Source organism: Microtus oregoni, unplaced genomic scaffold, assembly GCF_018167655.1.
Source record: "Microtus oregoni isolate MIOR12 unplaced genomic scaffold, Mior012 000006F_ref0000085, whole genome shotgun sequence".
Lineage (NCBI taxonomy): Eukaryota > Metazoa > Chordata > Mammalia > Rodentia > Cricetidae > Microtus > Microtus oregoni.
Window position 1 is genome coordinate 38,188,735 of NW_024543065.1, and position 26,381 is coordinate 38,215,115.

Sequence of the window (26,381 nt, forward strand, 5' to 3'; positions counted from 1 at the left end):
GCAACAAGAGCACAAGATTATAACACATACACACATTCTTTTTAGGTTTGTCATGTCTTCAAGTCTCTAGTGTGCTGTGTTGAGCTTATAGTTTCCAATGATGCCAGAAATATAGAAAGAGGACAATAATGAAGTAATATCTTAAGGGAGGGTAAACATGACACGCTATCTATGCTGATAGCACATATACAAAAAAGAACTCTGTGGAAAGGTATAATTAGTGACAGTTAGGGAAAAAGAGAGGATAGGAAAGCAGGAAGAAGTGTCCATTTTTAAAAACTGTTGTATGAACACAGCATGGCCTTCTAAAGATAATTTAAATTGAAAGTGAGACACTCTGCAAGGCTGCAGAAACATTTTACTTTCAGGAAATGCCATTCATCAAATTTGGAAATTGTTTCCTGTTCTGATGGGGTCATTGGTATAGTCCTTGCATCTGCTTATATTGTAAAGTTTTTCCTCCTGGTTTTTTTCTCTAGCCTTTCTGAATGTCAGGTCTTCTAGTTGGATGCTTTGACCATGTGGGGTTGACTTCTTTATAGATGGAGATATAGGAATCTTGTTTTATTCCTCTATAGATGGATACACACTTTCCCAGTTAAGAAGGCTGTCATTGCTTCCATGCACATTTCTGTGAATATTTCAAAAGCATGTAAATCTTTTTGCAGAGATTGATGTCTGGGTATTCTGTTTTCTTTCATTAGACTACATGAAAATTTTTGATATACGATCATGCGTTCTTATGTCTATGGCTCTTTAATCAAATTTAATTATGTACAGTGATTGTCATAATGTATTCTGGAAACATCATCACTGATTTTTTAAAAATATCTCATTCAGATTAACATTTTGTCTCTGAGCTAAGTTTCTAGTTAAATGCCCTGGTCATTCTATTCCTGATAGCATGTCTCAGTATAATCAATTATGTGGCATAACAGGCCTTCTTGTAGGATTGCATTTCTTCAGTTGCAGAGCAATTGAGTAACACAATAAAATACAAAGCATTAAGAATATATACATCTCTACGTAACAGTACACTGGCAACTTCTATCTCAAAAACACATCTATGATTTTGGAGTGAAATATGCATAATAAAATGCATATTTAAGAACCACGACAATAAACATCAGATGCTTCAACCATTAGTATGTACCATGTACACACCTCACACCTGCAGCCTTGTGAATCATAGGTCTGTGCTCAAAGTACGTGGATTAACTGTCCATATTAAGTAGACCCAAAAGGTTATTATAACTGTGTGTGAAATATCTGATAGCTCTATTTCTTTTTGCTTCTCTCTCTAGTTTTATAGTTGCTGAGTTTGACACTTTCGAAAATTTTCCCATGCCATCACAGCCCACATTCCTATCTCCTGTGGAATTTAACTCTGCATTATTTGTTAACTATCTCCTTGTTTTATCACCAGACATTTGAGTTTATAAAGCATTAAAACACTCTTACACAGATGCCTCCAAGATGGTCCAGCAGATAAAAGCGTTTTCTACCAAGCATGGTTTCTTTAGAACTGTCCCAAGGATCAACCTGGAAGGAGAATAGATATGACTCCATCAGTTTGTAATCAGACTTTAAGTATGTCCGGAATCTTTCCACAATAGCTGACATTAACCCTTCCTCCCTAGTTTTCTTTCGGTGTTTCGTCATGGCAACCAAAAGGAATCTGTGATAAAAGACTATTATGCAGTTTTGATTGGGTCTTAAATGTACTATAATAAAAGACATATTATAATATGTCTTTTAGTACATAAGCTATTTTATTAGAATTTATGTATTCCTGTGGTAGAACCAATTTGTTATACCACACCTCCTAGAGAGAGATTCCCTTCTTGGTTTTCTATCCATTTTTTAAAGAAGTCAATTACTCCCATAACGGCCATGTCATTATTGCACCAGTATTGCTTGGAAGTTCATCACTGTACCATGAAGAGCACAGTGCTAGGTTAGACTATTATTGTAATTTCTTCAATAAAACTGCTCCATGGAGAGGTTATGGTGAATTTTTTATGTACGAAATCATTAGTTCATGTGGTGATATTTTGTTTGTGCTTTAACAGGTAAAGCTTGGCTGAATATCAGTGCAAAGCTTACCACACTAATTAGTCACAGAGGTGAGACAGTGGTGGCACGCACTTTTAATCCCAGCACTAGAGAAGTGGAGATGAGGAACTATAGGGCTGAGCAGAGAGAATACTACACGAGTTCAAGGCCACCTGTGATTGAATTAGACTAAAAGAGAAACAAAGCCAGTCAGCAGTGGCTCACACCTTTAATCCCAGCACTAGAGAAGTGGAGATGAGGAACTATAGGGCTGAGCAGAGAGAATACTATAAGGTAGAAGAAGACAGGAATTCAAGATTCAGTCTGAGGCTCTGTAGAGATGGCATTCTGTCTGATGATTTGTAGGGACAGGATCACCCCTTAGGTCTGAGCATTCAGTAGAGGTAAGAACTAGTTGTTCACTGTACTGCTTCTCTGATATTTTAGTATTTACCCCTATATTCTACTCAGGGTTTTTATTATTAAGGCCAATTAGAAACTGCACTACAAGTACTTGGTTTAATCAGTAATATGCTCTTACAACTGGTTTTGATGAGCAAGTAAGAGCAATCACAAGAGCCTGTGCCGTTTGTTTACCTCACAATCCTCTCATGACAATACTCACACTGAAAAAAGTGTGAGTAAAAAAAGTGTGAAAGAAAAAAGCCTGGAATGAGATTTCATTCAATAAATTACACTAAAATGTTTTATTAAATAACTCATATTTGATGTTAGAATTGTTCACCAATGCTTGGTATCTCTCTTTAAAATCCGTTTTGTTTCTCTTGAGTAAGTAATGCAAACAATATTGAAAAATGATTTTTTTCTCATAAAATATCATTTTTTTGCAAATTGGGTCCAGTTTTAAAAACAAACAGAAACAAATTACATTGAACAACTTACATTTTACAAAAAATACTACTGTGAATTTGTAACATCCAATTCATTTCATGGTGTTCTTTGACCATATCAAAAATCTTTGTCATTAAACTTCTATTCTTTATAAAATGATGGCCCCAACAAAGATAAAGAAAAAAATGAGATTGTTGTGTACCAAGTACCACAGCCCATCAAGAAACAGAATGAACACACATAGCTCAATTATAGCTATCAGATGGACCACATTATCTGCTCATTTATGAAACTGAGATCCCATGACCTCTAGGAAATAGAGTAGATAACAACCTCTCTGAAGCCTCAATGTTCCCTTAAGAGCTAACAGCAGAAACTTGCAATGCTTCCTTGCTAATGGTCACCAGGGGAGAAAAGTTCACAGCAAAGTTCTTGTCTGTAATGTCCACTGCTACTGCAAGTGAAATGATAATTGCAGGTCCGAGGGGAGGGGAGGTCACGAAATCACAGACCATATCTCAGGCACTGGGTGTATCCCTCCAGCTAACCTCCTCCTGATCTCTGTGGGTATGGAGCTGAGATCATCATACTGGAGCGAAAGAGTGCCGAGAGTGTAGTAGACTGCAGAAAAGAGAAGAAAATGTGAGTCTTGGTAAGTGATTATAGGAGACATTAGGACATGAGACTAAACTGGAGGAGGGACAAAGCAGCAGAGGACACAGACAAAGTCTTCAGGAATAGATCAGGTAGAAATGAATTCAGGGGTCCTAGAAGCACTGCATTCTAATTCTGACTTAGCCCATGCCTCACTGACAGGGCCTGCTGTGCTCTCTGTCTTACTGAAAAATAAGTCTGGTGCTTACAGTGTCTCAAAATGTCTGTAAAAAAGCAGAATTTCTTTAAACGCCCTTTTGAGGAGATTTCAGTAGGGCTCCTGATAAAGAAGTGTCACCGTGATCACTGATACTGCTTAGCTTTTGGGGGATTTATATCTATGAATATTAGCCTCATGTGGGCTTTTATGCAGAATCATAAGTGTGGGCAGTGACGGACTTGGTCTTGAGGTCTGCAGGTGATTCATTCACATGGTACTAGTGTCATAGATTGTATGGATTTTGCTATGAAATATTTGTAAATAACTTTCATAAATGAAAACAGATTAAAAAGTAAGTTCTCACGGCAATAAATTGACAGTCATAATAACTTGCAGCCCCATCATAATAAGTATTTTATTTTTATTTTATTTTTCATTTTCAGCACTTCTAGACGTACAAGTATTATAGCTTCATTATTATGATTGTAATGAGAAGTGGAACGTGCTTCATAAAACAATGCAATTGTACCTGTAGTTGCATGTAAATGTAGGTCTGATTTGTATAAAACTTTTTTTCTAACTCAGAGTGAGGGTGCAATTCATAGAAACAGTATGCTTAATGGTTTGAAAATACCCAAATTAATAAAAATATCAGTATTTTTTTTCTTGTGGGTATAGGAAGAGGCATTTAAATGAATGCAGTTATAAATATTAATTTTATCTGCTTTGAACTACTGGGATTAAATCTTTTCAAGTTTGAAAACATTTCCATCAATTATAGGATTAATTATAATTGCATAAGACATTGACCACATAGACAAATTCTATGAAATGTCCTATAATCACACTTACATTTCTCTCTGAACCTAAAAATTCTAAAAATTAATTCTTATTAACATAGTAATTACACTTTAATCTGTATCAAAGTTTGAAATTTCATTTTTCACATTACTTCCTAATATAGTTATAGCCTTAATATATAAAACTTAACTCATTTATCATTAACCCCAAAATCACTTCATTTGAGTGTCAATAAAGAAATTATTTGTGATCTTAAATTAATAGTTTTGTTTCCATTTTACCATATTTTCCATGGATTCATGCTTATTTTCCAAAGTTCAAGTATGCCATTTGCTTATCAGGTAGCTGTTTCACTGGGTCATGACTGTGCTTCAGATATGAACCAGGCTCCGGAGATATTCTGTGCTGTCCTGTTAAGGAGCTATTGTTGCCTCTTTGCACATTTCACACAGTATGAACGTACAAATATTTGAGCACTTTGTGCCCCATTCAACTGCCTTCACGTGTTCAAGGCATGTCAAAGAGGCACATGCCCTACAGACTGAATTATCTTGTGGACTCATTGAGGATAGAGAATGTTGTTTGTCCAATGATACAGTATAAGTGGCCCAAGCCTCATCTTTCCACATGATTTCCTCAGTCTGGGAGCAGTAACTTACAGCATGGAAGCCAGCGAGCTGTCTATAGCAATGATCTTCTTGTCTTTGACTATGATTGGATTTCTGGGGAATTTCTCTCTTCTCCACCACTACATGTTTGTTTACCTAATGAGGTACAGATTAAAGTTTACAGACTGGGTTCTGATGCACTTGATTGTAGCCAACATCTTAACTGTACTGACTAAAGGAGTACCTCAGACATTAGTAGCTTTTGGGTTGAACAACTTCTTCAATGATGTTGGATGCAAATTGGCTTCCTCTCTTCACAGAGTAAGTAGAGGTGTGGGGATTGGCAGCACCTCCTTCCTCAGTGTCTTCCAAGCCATCATCATCAGCCCCACGAACTCCAGGTATTCGGAGCTTAAAATAAATTTACACAAGTACATCTGTTACTCTGTGTACCTGAACTGGGTAATTCATTTCCTTATTAGCAGTATTAATCTTGTGCACATGAGAGCAAAATATGGAAATGAAAGCACAGAAAACTTGAAATCTTTTTTATACTGCTATTCTGTCCGTCATGACCCAACCAGTGACATCTTGTATGCAACATTGCTGTCAGCTCCTGACATTCTTTTTCTGGTACTCATGTTATGGTCCAGTGGCTCCATGGTTGTCACCCTGTACAGGCACAAGAAAAGAATGCAACACATGCCCAGGACCAATGCTTCTTCCAGATCCTCCCCTGAGACAAGAGCCACTAAAACCATTCTTCTCCTGGTCAGTACATTTTTCTCCTTTTACACAATCTCTTCACTCTGTCAACTCCTTGGGGCTGTTCTATATGATCCAGGCTGGTCTCTGGTGCATGTGACGGCAATGGCCTCTCTGCTTTTCCCCACTGTTTGTCCTTTTCTCCTCATGAATCATGATTTTCGGGTATCCAGCTATTGCCTGACCTGGAAAATTAGTAGATATTTTTCTAAGACCTCTGATCAAGAGCTGAAGTGAAAGCTGCTGCCCAGTCCTCATTTGGTTATTGAGTCATTTTGAGAGAATAGTGAGCATAATAACATTCATATCACATGACTTTTGAGGTGATTGAAGTTGAACCTTCTCACTGCTGTGAATGGAGGTGAATGTGTTCAGCCACGTAGGCATACATGTGTGTGTCCTTTTGTGCACAAGTATGAGAATGGATTTATTTAAAATATATTTACTTTACACATCAAGATATATATTTAGTTCATGGTGTAACAAAAGTAGATTACAAATTATACTGTAAATTAGCTAGACTTTAAGTTTCAGATTAAGATAGTTGTTGAAAAACAATAATTGCTTTGTGTTGTGATTCCTGGATTTTTGGGAATTGAACCTGAAATAAACAAAATAAAAGTTTAATTGAGCTCTATGGTAATATCTAATGTGTTTCCCTGCTCTGGTGCATTCTATGCTACACTCCATTGTTTTAATATGGAAGGTAAAATTTCCCCTGCATTTACATTTCCCCTTGTACGGGACACCGTACCTTGCTTCCCTTGTCACATCCCTTGTATCTTACTTCGCTTGTCACATCCACAGCAGACATGTACCTTTAACACCTTTCAATGTACAAGGGGCACACTCAGAGTTCAAAGAAATTTTCCACTTTGGATACAGCTCTGTTTTCATTTCCCAAATGAAAGCTAATATAATTATGCTCACATCTGCCTTTTGAGTACCCCCTTCAATCAGTCTTGAATAGGAGGAAGTTTGAAATCACTGCACACATTCTCTGAACCCATTTTCATTTCGCATAAAGGAAGTGTTTCTATTTGTATGGTTTATATTCAACTTTTACGATTTCTTGTGTTTTATATTATTAATTTCTATGTTTCTACAAATTAATGATAGGAGTCACCTCTTTGAATATCAAAGAATCAATATGGACTTTGATTTCTTCAGTGCTGGAGAGAAGGACCAGCAGTTAAGTATTGCTCTACTCTCACAGAGCCTTGATTAATTCCAAGCCCCTCCATCCACTAGCACACTGTTGCCTGTAACTTCAGATGCAGGGATGTGATGTCATTTTCTGAAATCACCAGGCATTGAACATGTGTGTACAACATTTGATAATATAAAAAATAAACCTTAAAAGAACTTTGCTTTGTTGATCCACTTGCACTGTGGTTTGGACACATAGTTGGTGTCTCTCCAGAGACCATGTATTGGAGACCTTGTCCCCCCTGGGATTATGTTATACTGGAGGAAACATAGCATGTTCAAGCTCTCTCTCATTACCTATCTTTCCAACGTGAGTTCTTCTGAACCATATTCACAACCATAATGAATATAACTGCTTTAATGTCCTCACTGAATTTATGCAGACTCAACATACTGCTCTACTTTCACCCTATGATATAAATAATTTTCCTTTCTTCAGGAATTACCCAGGCTTATGCATCTCATTCTGGAGAGAGAGAAAGGTTAATTTTAAATATGTGTATTTTTCAACACAAAGTATGTATAAAAACTAACATTTGGGTTTTCCAACATGTTCTGATGGTAGCTAAAGAAATAATTTTTTTTGTAAAAATAAATGTTCATACTTGTTGGTTCACAAGTATTTTTGTGTCAGCTTCAAAATGTATATCAACACTTTCCACAGATGGATCTCAAAATACTCAGTAAATGTTCTTCTTTTTTAGCAAAATCTCCCAGTCATAAATTTTGATTGGTTACAAATGCACACTCTTATGAAGACCCTTTTCTAGTCAATACTTTTGAACTTACAATTAAAATCAATTGTGAGGTATTGTGTCATGGCTATGATTGTCAAGAAAAAATAGAAATAGCAGGAGAGTTGGAACTCAGTTTAGCGTGTAAGGGATGACAATCTAAGTGAGGTAATAACTTGTGTTATAATACATCGGCCCAGTTCCACTAAGTTTCTTCTAAACTATAAAGACAGAAAGAATTGGGGTTTCTCAGGAAATAACCCCTAATTGTAAAACCACAATAGTAGTTTGTAAGCCTTGAAATCCAATACATTCTAACAATATAAAATTTTACTTTTTCAGACAAGTGTGTGGGTGTGTGATAAAGAAAAAGAAGGATCGAGTCAGTGGAACATGAAACGTGTTGAAGCAAGAAAGGGATAAGAGAAATGTTAGTAATATTTTTAATTAAAATAAAAATACCATCTTTTTTTTTTTTTAAGGGACAACATTTATTCTTTTTCCAAATGTTACAGTAAATCCAGGTAGAAGAGAATGGTTTTAGCAGTTAGGAAAAAAAAAGTACAAATCTGGGGCTTGGCCATTAAAAGTTATTTACAACGATGGGAGGGGAAAAGACAACAAAAAGTTGTTTCACATCACAGACCTTCCTCCTGCCCCAAAGCCTAATACTTGCCTATCAAGTCAGAGGCTGTTGATTCACAGGCTGGAGGTTTGAACTTGAGTAAGACAGTTATAAAACCCAGACAGGGCCAATGTCCTCCCCAGCCCAGGTGCCACTAGGCACAGCATAAGAGACTAAAAACTCAACAGGGGAAAGGCTGGACACTCAGGGTTTGGGAGTCTAAGCCCCACTTCTGGCTCAGGGGCTTTGGAAGTAGAATAAACAAAACGTACTTGGAAAAGAATTGGGAGAAAAGCCAGCAATTGCCTTCTGCAGGGATGGGGCCTGGGTAGGAAGGAGGTAGGGACAGGAGCATTTCACATCACTAACCTAACTTGAGAAACAGAAAGGGGCCATCTTCAACTGGCCTTAAGAGTAAGACCAGATGGCTGATGGGAGAATCCACAGGAGGGAGGGAACGTGGCTGGAAGGGGGCAACAAGCGCCTTCCTTTCTGGGCACCGGAAGGCAGCCAGGGCACCAGGCCCAGGCAGTGACCTCACAAGGACAGCACAGTTTTTGCAGCTTAGGAGATCACCCACCTGCCCTCACCCAGCTACTCATTCTGCTCAGCCTGGCTGATGCAGGGCCACTCTCGGTCCCCGAGGGAGTGGATGGCTCTGCAGCCCGGGGCCCTGTCTCCTCTTCCGTGTCTCCTCCCTTGGAGGCTGCACTAGCCTCTGCCCCCTTGGCCTGGGGCTCTTGGCTTTCAGGGGTGGCGGCCTCCTTCCCTTCTTGAGCAGTGCCCTCTTTGCTGCAGGCGCTGATCTCCCCCCTGCTCCTGCTCTTCCTCTGTTGGTGAGGAGGCCGAAGAATCACCCCCACCCTCCTTCCGTTTTCTCTTGAAGGACAGGCCACTCAATTTGAAAGGCTTCTTGAAGGAGAATTTCTTCTTCTTCTTGGGGGTCTCCTTGGGGGCGACCTCCCCCTTGGCCTGAGCTTCCTGGCTAGGGGGCGCTGGCTCGATGGCGTCGCCAGTAGCCCCAGCTGCCTCATCTGTTCCGTTCACGGGTGCTGACTCCCCTTCACCCTTGGGGGTTAAGTCTCCATTGCTTTTCACATGGCCATTCTGTCTGTTGGCCTTCGCGGGGGAAGCGCCCGCTGCCTCCTCCGCGATCACGTCGCCCCGGGGAGCCTTGGAACTCTGGCTGCCCATGATGGGGGTCTGCTGGGGGCTCCCGGAGCCGCCCCGCGCTGGCGCCGCAGGGGATAGTTCGGCTGGGAGGGCCGGGAGGGCGGAGGGGTGGGGCTGCGTCCGAGTGGAAGGGGTAAGGGGGCAAAGAGCGCTGCACCCCAGCTCCGCAGCCCGTCGCCGCTGCGCTCCACGCCAGAATGCCCTAAAAATACCATCTTATACACAAAAATATGTCAGAATAATGCTCACAGTCAGTACCATGCATTTGTCAGTAGTGATCTACCACTTTACTTAGATGAACTTTTACAGTTCAATATATTATGAAAGTGTCATGTTAATCTTATCACTGAAGCCTGTATTACCTCACTTAGATTGCCTTCCCTCACACTCTGAACTGAGTTTCAACTCCCTTGCTATTTCTATCTTTTCTTGTCAGTCAATCATAGCCATGACACAGCACCTCACAATGGATAATAGTCGTAGGATCAAAAGTATTGACTAGAAAAGGGACTTACTTCATAAGAGTGTGCAGTCAAAAGCAGCAGTGATGTTTCCCCCTAGATAAGAGCATTTTCACAATCTGATGCAGTGGCTCAGGGTGTATAGTGCACTGAACACTTGACAACTCTCATTTAAACCCTGGATTGTACACTAATTCTAGGTTATAACAATTAAAACAAGTGTGTCAGCTCTATTCTAGTTACCACATATGTCAGAAATTTACACTCATGTATTTTTGCAATATCATATACCCAGTCATAGAAGTAATAGTGAGTTGTAAGAAATCTACATGTAACTGTTATACATAAATATGAATAGATGTTTTAGTTGTGGATATGTGAGCACAGAAACAGAAAACCAACACTATAAACTGCTCCATGTAATTTCAGGTATCTTCCTTTGCTTTCCCAAGGCTTAAAGGACTAACATGACGAGCTTCCCTATGATCACCCAGGTCTTTTACACTCATCAGCTTCCATACACAATGTAATAGAGACGATCATGGAGACATAGTCTCACAGAACAATCAAAAAGCCTTTAGGGTGAAGCAGAGTCTAGGAGTGAAAAAGAGTCATTTTAGAACTACAGTGTCAGTGCCCACAGATCTAGTTTTCAGCCAAGATCTGAAATTGCACATAATTTAAAGGGCAAATGCCTAAGAATATTTAGAGAAATCATGTTTGAACAAGTCAAATGGTGTACTGAAGTCATAAAAAACCTGAAGATATTTAGGAAAGCACAGTGAAAAAGAATGATAAAAATAACCAGTCATAGCTGGGCAGTGGTGGTACATGCCTTAAAACCATCCCTCAGGAGACAGAGATAGTTGGATCTCTGTGAATCCGAGGCCAGTCTGGTCTACAGAGTGAATTACAGGACAAACTCCAAGGTTACAGAGAACCCTGTCTCAAAAAAAAAAGCACTCATTTAAGCATAATAATAATAACAACAACAGCAACAGCAGTAATCATCATCATCATCATCATCATCAATCATCATCATCATCATCATCATCATCATCATCATCATCATCATCATCATCTAACCAGCAATTTAGCCATAGGGAAAAGGATTTCTCCACTGAGAGCCATAGAGATTAAACTGTCTGCTCTGTTCCAACCTCCTTCATCCTTTTATTCATTCTTATGGATAACTTCTGCTAATTCTTGGTGAAAACATAAGCAATCATCTGTGGGTTTTTCCCAAGTGTGAAGCCTTTCTGTTCCTGAACTTTGACTCCAGAGCATCAAACAAGAACATTTCCTTGGTGAGAAAGGTATACTAACCCTTACCAGCATGTAAATTGAATACTGAACAGTATTTCCTGTGTATTCGATCATACACATAATTACAAGTACATTGGAACATACTTATATATTAGGCATGGTGGTCTTATATCTTTGTTTAAGGGTAATATGTATCATCAATGTTTTTGCACACATGCCACAGGTAGCTGATACAAGCTCATGCTTATTGTGCATCAAGACATGTCTGGGAAGTGGTCTATGACCTATGCAAATTGCAAAGGATAAACAAAAAGTAATGAATATAAATTTCAGAACAATGAATTTCAGCAACAATAAACTGCTTTATTTTAACAAAAGCTATTTTATTCATGGTCCCTTGGAATGTGTATGTTTGTGTGTGTGTGTGTGTGTGTGTGTGTGTGCGCATGTGTGGTTATCTTAACACAAATATGTCATTCATTGATTTACTTGTCTGTTTATGGCTAAATCTATATTCTTGATAGCAATATCCAACTGAATGCAGATAGAAAATTTTAGAAACAGCTAACACGAATGTTTCATAAAATACACAGTTAAAAAACTGATCAATTGATGCCTGTCTGTGGCACTTGTTTTATTTACTTTATTTCTCATTTATTAGCAGATTTCTGTAATTACACTTTTCATTTTTTTATAAAACACATACTGTGATCATAAAACAGCGTTCTGAGTTCCAGTGCCCTTTGACATTTTCAGTATCACATGATGTTTTCTTTTTACAACTGGGGAGTAAACTGGCAATCTGCGACTGTAAAACACTCTTATGTGCAACCGCTTCATGCACATTCACTACTTAAAGAAATTTCATGAACTAGATACCAATGTACACACACAATCTTTATGTAAGAATATTTTCTGGCTCCAGCATGGTTCCTGGTGTGCCTTCTCTAGCTGATATTCTTCCCCATGTTGGTTTCATATAGATATGAAACCACAGAATAAATCATAGTAAAAGAGACAAAATATTCCATAGAACAATTTTATTGGGGTACTATGAAAATGGTTCCATACAAAAGTGCTTCCTTACAGGCATAAACATATTTTTTGGATCTCTAGCACACATGAAAAATTTTGTGGTATGGATGTGGATCAGGAACCATAGCATTTAGACAGTAGAAACAGAGAAAAGACACTGAGCTCACTAGAAAGCAAGTCTCACCAATTAGTGAGCTTCTGACTCAGTGAAAGACTTTTGCTCAAAAATTACATTGGGGAGGCTGGAGAGGTGGTTCAGCGGTTAAGAGCATTGCCTGCTCTTCCAAAGGTCCTGAGTTCAATTCCCAGCAACCACACGGTGGCTCACAACCGAGGTCTGGTGCCCTCTCCTGGCCTGCAGGGATACACACAGAACATTGTAAACATAATATATATATATATTATAATATATATATATATATGGTGGCTCACAACCATCTGTAATGAGATCTGGTGCCATCTTCTGGCCTGCAGGCATACATGGAGGCAGAACACTGTGTACATAATAAATAAAAAAATTACATCGGCACGTAATAGAGAAGTCAAATGACATCATATACCCGGTCTGCACTTGCACCTGCACAATCACATATATGCATAAAAATACATGCACAAATTTAGAAAAAAATATTTTAAATGTAATCAGATGCAAGTACAGATCTATCTTCTAAAGAAGTACATGACAAGAGTCTATTCAGTATCACAAATATATCAGAGCATAGGGATTGAATTTACAATTAACATAAAATTGCTCACAAAATAAAGATTTTGTCTGGTAAAATAAATACTGAATTTAAAATGAGTTCAAAGTGCTAGTAGAAGCATTATGTAAAGTCACCAAAGTAACTTCAAAATTAGGTACAAAAAGTCAATAAGCAAACCATGATAAGAAAAACCAAACAGAACTCAATTCTAATCTGTTGCTTTCGTTGGTTAATTAATAAAGAAACTGCCTAGGCCCATTTGATAGGCCAACCCTTAGGTGGGTGGAGTAAACAGAACAGGATGCTGGGAGAAAGAAGTTGAGTCAGGGAGTCGCCATGGTTCTCCCACTCCAGACAGATAAAGGTTAAGATCTTTCCTGGTAAGCACACCTCGTGGTGCTACATAGATTATTAGAAATAGGTTAAGAGGCTGAAACTAATGGGCCAGGCAGTGTTTAAAAGAATACAGTTTCCATGTAATTATTTCAGGTAAATCTAGCCGTGCAGGCGGGCGGGTGCCGGGAAAGTAGCCCACCGCTCATAACACAACAAGAATTCAAATACATGAACCCAGGAGGACATTTCTAATGCAAAAGAGAATATATTTAATTTCATAGTCTTTCCAGAGAAAAAAGCAGGCAATCTTAATTTGGTTCACTTTACTTTCTTAAGTGCATCACAATTTTCACTTCATTTGTTTAGGGTTTATACATATTACTTTAAAATTGATTGCACTATTATATTAAATACTAATTAATATAACACAACTTAAAGGAAAATGATTTGCTTTGTTTCATAATTCTAGATTTCTGTTTATACTCACTTCTAGGTCTGTCTTAGGTAATGCTAAGCACCATTGTAGGGGATAAGAAGTAAAGAAGTTTCTATACTTGTGTGTGTGTGTGTGTGTGTGTGCGCGCGCGCGCATGTGCGCGCTTGTGTTTACATGTGCATATCTGTGATTGTCTATTCACTTATCCATGCAGCTACACATAGAGCCCAGAAGTTGCTCTCCGGTTGACATCTTCAGTCAGGACTTTGTATTTTTGAGATAGGATAGGCTCTCTCGCCTATCCTATCCAGAGTTGAAATACTCTGGCTGTACTGGCTGTCCCAAGATCTGGAATCTATCAGTTTCTTCCCATTGGCACTAGAATTATAAGCAAGTGCCACTATGCCTGGGTACTGGGGATCTGAACTTAGGTACTCGTGTTTGTAATACAAACACTTTAACCCTTGAGCCACCCTCATAACTCCAGAAATGTCAATCTCTTCACAGAAACTTTTAGTAAAGTTGTCCTACCTGAGTCTTGAGTAACAAGATGATTTCACATAAGAAAACATTCTGTTATAGCCATGAGCAAATGAAACTGTCTTTATGGTCCAAGGTCTATATTTTCTTCGCAGAGAATTCTACAAGAAACCTGCTAAGAATATTTAACATGAGACTTACTTGTACTTCACATGCCTAGCAGAGTGTTCTTTGTGTCTCGAATATTTGCAACTCAATCCTGCTTTATATATGCATCAAGCTTGTTAATATGACACTAGGTCTATTTAATTTTTTTCATGAAACGCATCATGCCTGGGATCATTAGAGAGAAGGAGGATGGCCCCTTCTGTAAGGTAGATGCACATTCAACCATCTGGAGAAATCCCAACCAGCCTTAATGTCTGCCTTACGAAGCTTGTGTCTTCTTGAACATGTTGGCACAGCAGAGCATTTCCTAAATATAACCCCAGCAGTCCAGACACTGAGAGAAACAATTAATAAATGGGACCTCCTGAAACTAAGAAGCTTCTGTAAAGAAAAGGACTTGGTCAAAAAACAAGACGACAGCCTACAGAACGGGAAAAGATTTTTACTAACCCCATATCAGACAGAGGTCTGATGTCCAAAATATACAAGGAACTCAAGAAATTGGTCATCGAAAGAATAAATAATCTAATAAAAAATGGAGTACAGACCGAAACAGAGAACTCTCAACAGAGGAATCTAAAATGGCTGAAAGACACTTAAGGAAATGTTCAACATCCTTAGTCATCAGAAATGCAAATCAAAACAACTCTGAGATTCCGTCTTACACCTGTAAGAATGGCCAAGATCAAAAACACTGATGACAACTTATGCTGGAGAGGTTGTAGGGTAAAGGGAACACTTTTGCATTGCTGGTGGGAATGCAAGCTGGTACAGCCCCTTTGGATGTCAGTGTGGTGATTTCTCAGAAAATTAGGAAACAATCTTCCTCAAGACCCAGTAATACCACTTTTGGGTATATATCCAAAGATGCTCAATCGTGCCACCAGGATATGTGCTCAACTATGTTCAAAGCAGCATTTATTGTAATAGCCAGAAACTGGAAATAAACTAAATGCCCCTCCATCAAAGAAAGTATGAAAAAAATGTGGTACATTTACCCAATGGAGTACTATACAGCAGAAAAAATTAACGACATCTTGAATTTTGCAGGAAAATAGATGGAACTACAAAACATTATTTTGAGTGAGGTAACTCAGACACAGAAAGACAATTATCACATGTATTCACTTATAAGTGTTTTTTAAACATAAAGCAAAGAAAACCAGCCTACAAATCACAATCCCAAGAACTTAGACAACAATGAGGACACTAAGAGAGACTTACATAGATCTAATATCTATGTACGTGGGAAGTAGAAAAAGACAAGATCTCCTGAGTAAATTGTGAGCACGGGGACCTTGGGAGAGGGTTAAAGGGGAGGGGAGATGCAGGGAGGAGAGCAGAGAAAAACGTAGAGCTCAATAAAAAAATCAATAAAAAAGAAGTTTGTGTCTTTCTCCTTGAGTTGCACATTGGTTTTTCAATGAACACAAAGTATGTGAATTAACATAAATGTGACATGCATCTGATAGACTGTCTGAATTTGGTCCAGAGTTTTTTTACAGTGTGGTCAGGGTTCATTAAAACCAAAGGACTTATGGTCAGAAAACATGTAGAAATCAGGTCAAAGATGTTATTTAGCCACTTACTTGAAATGTTAAAGGCAGAGATATAAGCATAAATGGTGGAGGAAGGAATTCTTTTGCCCTATAGAAATCAGATAAAACTTTTCACACACACGTGCACGCGCGCGCGCGCGCGCACACACACACAGAACCAAGGCTGTCAGTTTGAAGGTAGGAGTGGCTAGTGCACATTCGGTGAACTCTTTATTGGAGAAAGTTAATTAAGAATGGAATTAAATCACCAGGGAATTCTAGAGGGGAAGGTTAGTGTACTACGCTACATTTTTAGGTTGTGAGGCAAAGAACTAAAAGCTTTGTTTCAGTAAAATTATGCATAAGGCACTGATTTATTTTTTTGTTTTTAAATCAACGTGTTGTTTTTTTTCCTCCCAGAATGTATATGAGGTAACCAGGTAATCTATGTGAACAGTCAGGGGGAGGCTAGTGTGACCTGATCTGAGCAGTACATTCACCACACATGCAATTTCTAGGGGCCTACATCTGGATTTACAGTTATAACTCTAAGCAGTAGAAACAAAGAGGAGACCCAGGTCTCTAAATGATCAGTTTCGAGGTATGCTGTTATCAATCAGCTGTTCTCATTGTGAGCATTGTGGGTCAGTGGTCCAGCAGGAAGATCTCTGGGTTACAGTTAATTATATCAACCAGCTAGATGCTAAATGTAAATCAAGCCCCTAGGTTGCTATGCCTACCTATGCTGTGTTCCCAGCTGCTGGGGAGCTCCATAGCCAGGTCCCCTCTGAGAAAAGGTGCTTCTTTTTCAGATCCAGTGGTTTTTGTGATTCTGTGAAATAAATGTTTGATATAATTGTTGCCACTTATTGGAATAGTTAACTTGTCTGTATTCCCATATAAACTGAAAGCTTTGTGGAGAACAACCCTTCTTTTCTTCTTCCCCAAAGGAATATAAAAGCATGCAGGACGAACATGGTTAAGTCAGTCAGTTTGTTCTACACCTGAGAGTCAATTTGCCAGGTTTTCACATGCTATAATGAATCTTAGCTGGACGCTGAGAGATTTAACGGAGATTAACCCCAAAATAAACCTTGATATTAAATTAGGACTAGATATACTTCAAGACTGAGTTATACCTCTCTTGGTCATACAGTCTAAGTATGCTTCACCCTAGCCCAAGCACAAGAAGAAACCCACAATAAACACTGCTTGAATAAGCAAGAGCCAGAGACTACATAGCCCAGAGACCTACTGTAAAAACAAATACTTGTGCCCTAAAAATAAATTATAATAATAAATATCAATAAAATGATTCCAAATGACATGGTCAGTGCCTTTAACACTCAACTTCAAGAGGCTTTATCCTACAGCAGATGGAAACAAATATAGAGGACCACAGCCAGATACCACATGGGCAGAGAGTCTACATGGAAGGTCTCTATCAAATATCTCCCCACAGAGCTCAGGGAACCCCACAGAAGAGGTAGAAAGAGTGTAAGACCCAAAAGGGGTCAGTACACTGTTGCAGGAGGTCCTCCCACTCCTCCAGCCTATCACCTCTGAGATACCAGCCCATTGGGGCATGGTCTCTTTCCCTTTAAAAAAAGCGGCCACTTCCCTCTCCTCTCTCTCTTCACTTCCTGCTCCGCTGGCGACTAGACTCCTTCCTGGTTGTGTAGAGGGCTGTTGCCTGGGACAGTGATCTGTAAGTTTTTTCCCCTTTAAATAAATAGCACCCTAATAATCATAACCCCAAATTGGTGTGGCATTGTTTGTGACTTACGCCTTCATTTTGGCACCCAACGTTTGGTTTTAGACCTCTCCTTTCCCCACTCGCAGCCGCGAGTTCGGCTTGGTGGCCGCAGGCTTGGCGGGCACTAGTTAGGCTTGGCAGGAGCCCTCCCTTCCTCAGCCGCCTGCGGCCTTGGCCTCCCCATGTGGATTTAAACTCCACAGGCCCGCGTAGTCTCTGCCGCGTGGTTTGCTCTTTTCTGAGTCATTTTTAAATCTCCTTTGCAAGCACAGCTCTTAAGTGGCACGAACCAGAGCACGCGGTTGCTGAAAGCTGAAACGCCTAGGGTGACTCTGTCATGTGGAGGCATAAGTGGCTTCCAGATTGCTCTTCTCTACCCCTGGATTCTGGGTTTCTGGTTCCTTCTCTGGAATTGATTTAATTACATTTACTTTGTTGAGAAACGTGCATTTTCCAGTTTTTAACATCTACTAAGGCACTGAAACAGGACCATGTTTTCACCGCGACTCTGAAACAGCGCCACCTACTGGATAATAGGTAATATAGCAGTTTTTGTTTCTAACGCAAATTTTACTGCTTTGTTTTCACTAATACAATGGATTAGTAAATTTATATTTACTAATACAATGAATTACATCATACAAGGTTTATATGATTATGGGGATACCTTAATTTGCTTGTTACTAGGTTTCAGTTTTCTTTTCCATATTCTATCATTAAGGAAGAATATGGCACTCCTAAGAACGATTGAATCTTTACGAACTAATAATGAACAACTAATGGACAGGATTAAAATTATTGAAAATCAGAGGTTATCTGAACAAGTGGATACTATGACAGACAAAATTGACTCCATATCCAAGGGTATTAGAAAGTTACCTGAAAGGGTTCAGGCTGTTGAATTTGACCTTCAGACTTTATCACAAAGTTTTGATAAGGTAACAGACAAAATGTACCTCCAAAATGGGAATCTACATGATATACAAGGAAAGTTTAAGGAGGACATGTTATCTTTGAAGGAAAAAATTAAAGCTCTGGAATCACAGGTACAGAATGGGGACCAAAAAATTGATGCCTCAGTGAAATCACTGGAAATATATACAGGTCAGGAGATTCAGGATTTAAGAGAGACAATGATAAAAAGATTTGAAAAGATTGGAGAAATTATTGCAGCTAGTGAACAGAGTAAGGAGGCACAAGGACAGGATACAATGCCTCCACCAGCTATTAGAACTAGCTTACCCAGGGTTCTAGCGACATACCCTATACTTAATTCTGACAAAGCATCAACTTCTAAAGGCTCAAAGGGAGTCAGAGAAGCTAGATGGACGCCAATAGCAATGAATAATCTGAAAGAAATTAAGCAAGCTGTTGTTAATTTTGGCTTGCACAATGCATATGTAAAGGAAATGATAAGGACTTGGGCTTCTAATGCTAGAGCTACCCCCCATGATTTCCATCAGTTAGTGTCTGCAGTTTTAGATAATGGACCTTCCTTGATGTTTGGAATTTATTTCAGAGAAGAATCCAAACATATGGAACAGCAAGGAAGAGCAAAAGGTATTGAGGTTTCCCAAGATCAAATTCTTGGTGCAGGAGAATATGCTGATCCACAGGTCCAAGCTCTTTATGATGATGAAGTACTGTGTCTATGTCACCAAGCAGCTTTAAATGCTTGGAATAGGATACAAGATCCAGCAAAAAGGGTTGAATCATATACCAGAATTAGGCAGGGACAGAGAGAACCCTTTATTGACTTTTTGCAAAGATTAATTAAGGCTCTGGACATAGGGGTAACAGACCCAGAAGCTAGATGAATACTTCTTGAATCTCTAGCTTTTGAGAATGCAAACATAGAATGCAAAAAGATAATTGGGCTTTTAAAGTCTAGATCAGCACCTATGGATGAATGGATTCAGCATACGATGAATGTTGAGACGTTTAGCTATAATGATGAATCTTGGGTAGGAGAAGCGATTTCCAATGAGGAGACATCAAACTGCCAGGTGTTTTAATTGTGGTAAATTAGGACATTTGCAAAGGGATTTCCGGCAAAGAATTTCTAGGAATAATATCTCTTCTGGGAAGGACAAAAATAGGAGACCTCGGCCTACAGGTATATGTAGGAGATGCGGTAAAGGCCGACATTGGTCCAACGAATGTAGGTCAAAAACAGACAGACTGGGCAATCCAATATCATCGGGAAACTCCTTGGGGGGCCTCTCGCAGGCCCCCAAGCCAACAGTGGCCCAGTTAATCCCAGTCACAGTGGAGAACGTGCCTCACCAAGAAAATTAAAAGCTCCAATTTCTGCTGTAAAAAGTAATACTGGTCTAAATGATGAATTACGTGTGGAGGATGAGTCGAAAAACCCAGTAGGACAGAGTAAACATATAATTTGGCAGACTTCTATTAATGATCAAAGACCAAAGCTAAGAGTCTGTATAAATGGCACTTTTATTGAAGGCTTATTAGACACAGGTGCAGATGTAAGTATCATTACCCCAGAATCTTGGCATCCGAATTGGCCTCTTCAAGAGGTAGATGTTCAGTTCCTAGGAATTGGAACCCTATCTCGTGTAAAACAAAGCACAAGATGGGTTTAATGCATAGGGCCCGAAGGGCAAATAGGAAGAATAAGGCCATATATAGCAAATATTGCCATAAATTTATGGGGCTGTGACCTGCTACAGCAATGGAATACCCAGATTAACATTCCTGTATTTCCAGGAACTCATAATTCTGGGAAGGATATGATGAGGTATTATGGGAAAAGGTCACCAGCCATTCAGGCTGTACAAGAACACACAGCAAATACCAAACCTTTAGAGGTACCAACAGCCCTACCTTTAAAATGGCTAACTGAGAAGCCAATATGGATCAAACAGTGGCCTCTAGCTGAAGATAAACTACAGGCATTGGAACAGCTGGTGCAAGAGCAACTAGATGCTCACCATATTGAAGAATCAACCAGCCCTTGGAATTCTCCTGTGTTTGTTGTAAAAAAGAAATCTGGTAAATGGAGAATGGTGACAGATCTAAGAGCTGTCAACAAAGTAATTCAACCTATGGGCCCACTACAATCTGGAATTCCTTTGCCTTCGCTGTTACCAAAAGGATGGCCTCTTATAGTTATTGATTTGAAAGAAAGAGGGATGATGGGATAATAGATTTGTAATTGTGAGTTACTGTCAGTAGACAAATATATTGGTATAGATTCTTGTATATTGATACAAAGTTAAATTATATTGACTATTGTACGCATGCATGTTTCTACCTCTGTTTAAAACATTTTTTATGTATTGACATATATTGTATTGATATATATATATTGTATATATTTACCATATTGCAGTGTACATTTCTACCTCTGATTAAGATACTTATATAGTGTTTGTGTATTGATATATATTTACCTACTGCAATGTATATTTGTACATTGTTTATATTTGGAGGTCATTGTCCTCATTTGTTTCACAGTCGTTTATTGTCTTAGTCTTTAAGTTAGATAGATATTGAGAATTATATAGACTAATAGTCATCTAAGTTTGTCATTTATAATAGACTAATCAGGTTCTTTAGATATATAGAGATTATACTCAGTATAGATAGATAGTCTTCAACTTCTTCAAAGAGCTGTAGAAAATGGCCTTTAATCTAACTCAGAGTTTTGTGGTAGTGAGACACAATTGCTCCTGGCAACACCACTCTATTCCCAAGAGAATGTTGAGCACCAAAGACACTCCACCTGGAGCCTTCTTTTTGGCAGAACTGGCCTTGGGGCAAAGAAATGCCGGTACCTCAACCACTGACAAAGATACAGAGCGTGCATCAATGGATAAAACAGGGCTGTCATATCCTGCCAAGACAGGGTAAGATAGTTTTGAAAAGTTGCTTGCCTTTGAAAATGGTATGTCAGTTATGTTAGGCCTTAGCCAAAGTTGGTTGCTTCAACGCTGCTAACGTGATTTTGGGTGATTGCCCAGGTAGCCAGTTGTCTCTGTGATTTGTTGCATGTTTTGGAAGTTGTTTTACTGAACTTCCTAATTACCCAGGTAACATAATTTCCCTTCTCAGATCTTCGATGGGGTTGAAGACTATATAAATGTAGTTATTTTCTCTCATGACTTGGCCAAGTTATTTATTATACTAGACCTAAGCTAGTTAGAATAGGATATTTGTACTTATTGTATATAATTTTATAGTAGGTTTAGAACTCATTTAAACAAAACGGGGAGGTGTTGCAGGAGGTCCTCCCACTCCTCCAGCCTATCACCGCTGAGATACCAGCCCATTGGCGCGTGGTCTCTTTCCCTTTAAAAAAGCGGCCACTTCCCTCTCCTCTCTCTCTTCACTTCCTGCTCCGCTGGCTACTAGACTCCTTCCTGGTTGTGTAGAGGGCTGTTGCCTGGGACAGTGATCAAGTACACCAGGAAAACAAAGCCTCCTGAATCAATTAATCAAGACACACATGAACTCACAGGAACTGAAGCTTCAAAAAGAGGTGTTTTAAAAGTACAGCTGCCAGTCTGGCCTGTCACCTGGGTATCATTTCCCTTTAAGAGACAAGCCCCTTCTACTCCCAATCTCCCCTCTCCTGCTGAGGCAAGCTGTCTCTCACCTCCTCTCTAGAACTCTCAGTCTCTCTCTGGTCTGCCCTTCTTCTGGAAGGCAGCTTATGCCTCACTCCCTTCTTCCCCCTCTTCTCTCCCTTCCCTCCTTCTTTCTGTTTTTTTTTCTTCTTCTCCTTCCTTCTCTCTTCTTCTCTTCCCCCTCCAGTAAATATATTCTATACCCAAATTCTCTCCACATGTTTTTTCTGTCTGTCTCCTACTTGCTAGGGGGCCCTCATAGCCTCAGGTCACCATGAAAAAAAAGAATAAAAATATCTGCTTTTGCTCTATATTCCTTCTAATAACGACTAATAAATATGAAATATGCTTTATTATTCTTTCTGAAGTTTATGGTTAAAATGCGTATCAGAAAGGCATTGTTATTTTGCACATAGATTTAAGGTTTAGAATGTAAACATTGTATTACACTTAATGAAATATAAGTATATATGTATATATGTGTGTATATACATATACAAATATATATAATTACTAAACTTAATTTCTATACTCTGAACATGTTACAATAATGTAGCATAAATAATAAATACCCAGAGACAGATATTGGTGTTCTGAGACATCAAAGAAGAAAAGCAGCCAACCACTAGAGGTAAGAGAGCTCTTATCTCTACGAAATCTTCAGACAGAAAAGAGATCAAGTTACTGTCTTATCCCACCTTGTTTTCCTCTCTAGTTTTGGTATTAAAGGCAAACACCAAAACTACCAGGCCTCTAAAGTTAACTAGTGTGGGTACTGTGTTTAAAGGTGTGTGCCACCACTGCCTGGTCGATATGGCTGGCTAGTGTGGCTATCTTTCACTCTGATCTTCAGGCAAGTTTTATTTGTTATATCATAAACAAAATATCACCATACAATATCATCTTCCCATTTTGACCTCTACATTACTGTCATGCAATTTGTTGTATCTGCTGATATTTAAGAACTTTGCTTGTATTGATGACTAGTTCCATTCAGGCAAGTGTAACACTATATTTCCAAAGAAAGAATTGAGGTAATTTCTACAGATCCAACACACACTTTGTCCCCCATAAACATTTTTAAAACATACATACAAAGGATTTCTCCTGGGGTAATAAGGTAGATTGTCTTTGTATACCTTTTATTATTTATCTTTTATTCATTTCTCAAATCTAACTTTTGTTTCTAGTGAATCCTCAATAATTCTTCCTCTTGTAGATACATAACAATTTTGTTCTGTATTTAGCCTTTCTTTGTCATATGTTATATAAAATTCCCTTGTGCAGTGCTGCCATATGAAGTAAAATAAAAGCAATAGATCCTTGCTATAATTTGCACAGGCATGGATCTATTTCCAAGAATCTGAAGATGTTTGATACTTTGAACAAAGGCCGTTCTCTCTATTTATTGGCTAGCACAATGAACACAATATTGAAAAGGAAGAAATGACTGTTGTCTCATCAATTCCGTTAGAAAAGTCTCTCATGGGAAAAATTGTTTTGTGACCCCCATCAACTCAAATAAGGATGAAAAGTCATGACTGATGTGGTATTTTTTTATGTATGCTATAAATACCATTGGTTAATAAAGAAACTGTCTTAGTCCTATGAAAGGGCAGAGTAGAGCTAGGCAGGGAAAAATAAACTGAATTGTAGTAAATAGGGGTGGCGGGGCTGCGTCCCTGGCACCCCAGCTGCCTGGCTAGCTTATACCCCGAAATAACAACACACAAACTGTATTCATTTAAACACTGCTTGGCCCTTTAGCTCTAGCCCTTACTGGCTAATTCTGATATCCCGATCAACCCATCTCTAATAATCTGTGAGAACTGGTCTTACTGGGAAGATTCTAGTCTAGTCCATCCTGGGTCGGAGCTTCATGGTGTGTGTATGCCCAGGAGTAGGGCATGGCATCTCTCTGAGGCGTCTGCTCCCGAGAGGAGAGATGTGGAGTCTGAGCTCACTTCCTCTTCCGCCCAGCGTTCTGTTCTGTTTACTCCTCCCACCTATCTTCTAACCAATGAGGGCCAAGCAGTTTCTTTTTATTTAACCAACGACCTTCCTCCATCATTTCCCCTTTTTCGGTTTAAACAAAAAAAAAAAAAGGCTTTACATAGCAAAATTACATATAACGAAACAGTTATCAAGTAAAAGTTACAATAATCTTTATCATAACTAAGGAAAATTATAACTATAACTAACTATTCTTAACTCCATCAAAGACTCCAGAAAGATACATTACTACCTAAGCAAACAAGAAAAAAGCAACTTTTAAAACTCGAGAAATGACAGAGACATCTCGCTGCCTGGACAGTCACCCAAAATTCCTCTGTACCGTTGGGGCATCCATCTTCAGCCTTCAGGCCCATGCTATCCAGCAGACATTTCCATAAAGCAGGAAAATTCAGTCAGTTCAGTCACTATCTGTTGTGTCCTGCAGAATGTCTCGCAGACTCTTTCGTGAATCAGGAACCCTGAAAGATCATCTCACCTTAGGCAAGTTCAGTAGTCCTCTCTCTGTGGGTTCTCTGTGTCCAGTTTATGCAATAGTCCAGGCAAGAGCAGTTTCTTGCCCAAATGGCTATCAAACTCCATAAGGTGCCTCTTCGATGCCCATCTTCCTCTTGAAGTAGATTGGTGCTGCCAGGAGCAGAGTTTCTCATTGTCATGAAAAGTCCTCAGTTATTAAAACATTAAATATCCTATTCTGTAATCCGTGAAAGACATGAAGAATGTTTATCTAAAATATATCTCTATATATCTAGAAAATATTACCTAACATGACTACAAACTTGACTATTATGATTATCTATTAACTACCTATATACATTACATTTTTAAATGAACTACACAATCACAATACCTTAATCAATATCATAAATACATATACATATAACAAAATTGACCTTAAATCGCTATCAATAAAGCAAAATCTATACTAATGCAAATTATTCATATCTATATCATATCCCCCTTTAAATGTAAAAGAACATTTATAAACAATATTTGGGAATATGGGCGCAGTTTTTTCTCTCCAAACTGCTTCCTGCTGAATGGGGGCGTTGTTAATTGAGTCTTTCATGGTATAACCTGTGTGCTAGTTTCATCTCAGTTGGCAGTTGAGTGAAGCAATTTTCTGAAGATGTTCACAACAACCCTTCAGGAGGGCGTGGTCCATCATACCATATCGGGATAAATGCAATCCACAAGGTCTGATCCTCTGTGAAAACAAAAGAAGAATTTCTTTTCTAAAGTATCATATCCTTAGATCCAAATTCAAAATATCTATGTTGGATTAGTTCAGCAGCATTTATAAACAAATATCTTTTAGCATCTGTTGCTCCTTCCTCAGCATTCAAACAATTCAAAGAGAGCATTATAGCATACAGTATCAAAATTCTCTGTCTATTTTCCATCTTTGTACAGCTTTGTTTTAACCTCTATTTTGTTTATTTTTACTTTTAACTCTTTGCTTTTTGAGACAGGTTCTCTGTATCTTTGACCTGAAGTAACTCTGTAGACCAGGCTGTCTTTGAACTCTCAGAGATCCGCCTGTCTCTGCCTCCCAGGCATTCAGGATTAAAGGTGTACACTACTACACCTTGAACTCACAGAGATCTGTTTGTCTCTGCCTTCTAGGCACTGGGATTAAAGGCGTGTGCTACCACACCTTGAAGTCACAGAGGTCAATCTCCCTCTGCCTTTCAAGTGTTGGGATTAAAGGTGTGTACTACCACACACAACAACTCTCTTCCTTTTTTTGTTTTTTACTTTAAGATCTTCAACTTTTAGTCTGAATATATTTTTAACACACTTTAAACCATTCAGAAATTTTCTCTGTCTTTGAATCTCTCTTTACTGTATATCTCTCTTTTTCTGACCACATGAGTCTTTAATTTACCAAGCAATCTCAGTAGGACTAAAGGCATGACTTTGCTGGCTAGATGTAGCCCATTGCTTAGCTTTCCAGCCT

The 26,381-nt window shown here is 38.9% G+C and overlaps 1 protein-coding gene and 2 pseudogenes across 1 annotated transcript; 1 reads left to right on the plus strand and 2 right to left on the minus strand.

Annotated features, from left to right (window-relative positions):
* The window catches only part of LOC121449192, a 96,801-nt pseudogene that overhangs the window by 46,356 nt on the left and 24,064 nt on the right, over positions 1-26,381 (minus strand).
* LOC121449235 (vomeronasal type-1 receptor 4-like) lies at positions 5,185-6,132 on the plus strand. The gene has a single exon (XM_041653537.1). It carries the CDS (start codon positions 5,185-5,187, stop codon positions 6,130-6,132), a length of 948 nt encoding a protein of 315 aa, XP_041509471.1.
* On the minus strand, positions 9,036-9,657 carry LOC121449236 (annotated as a pseudogene).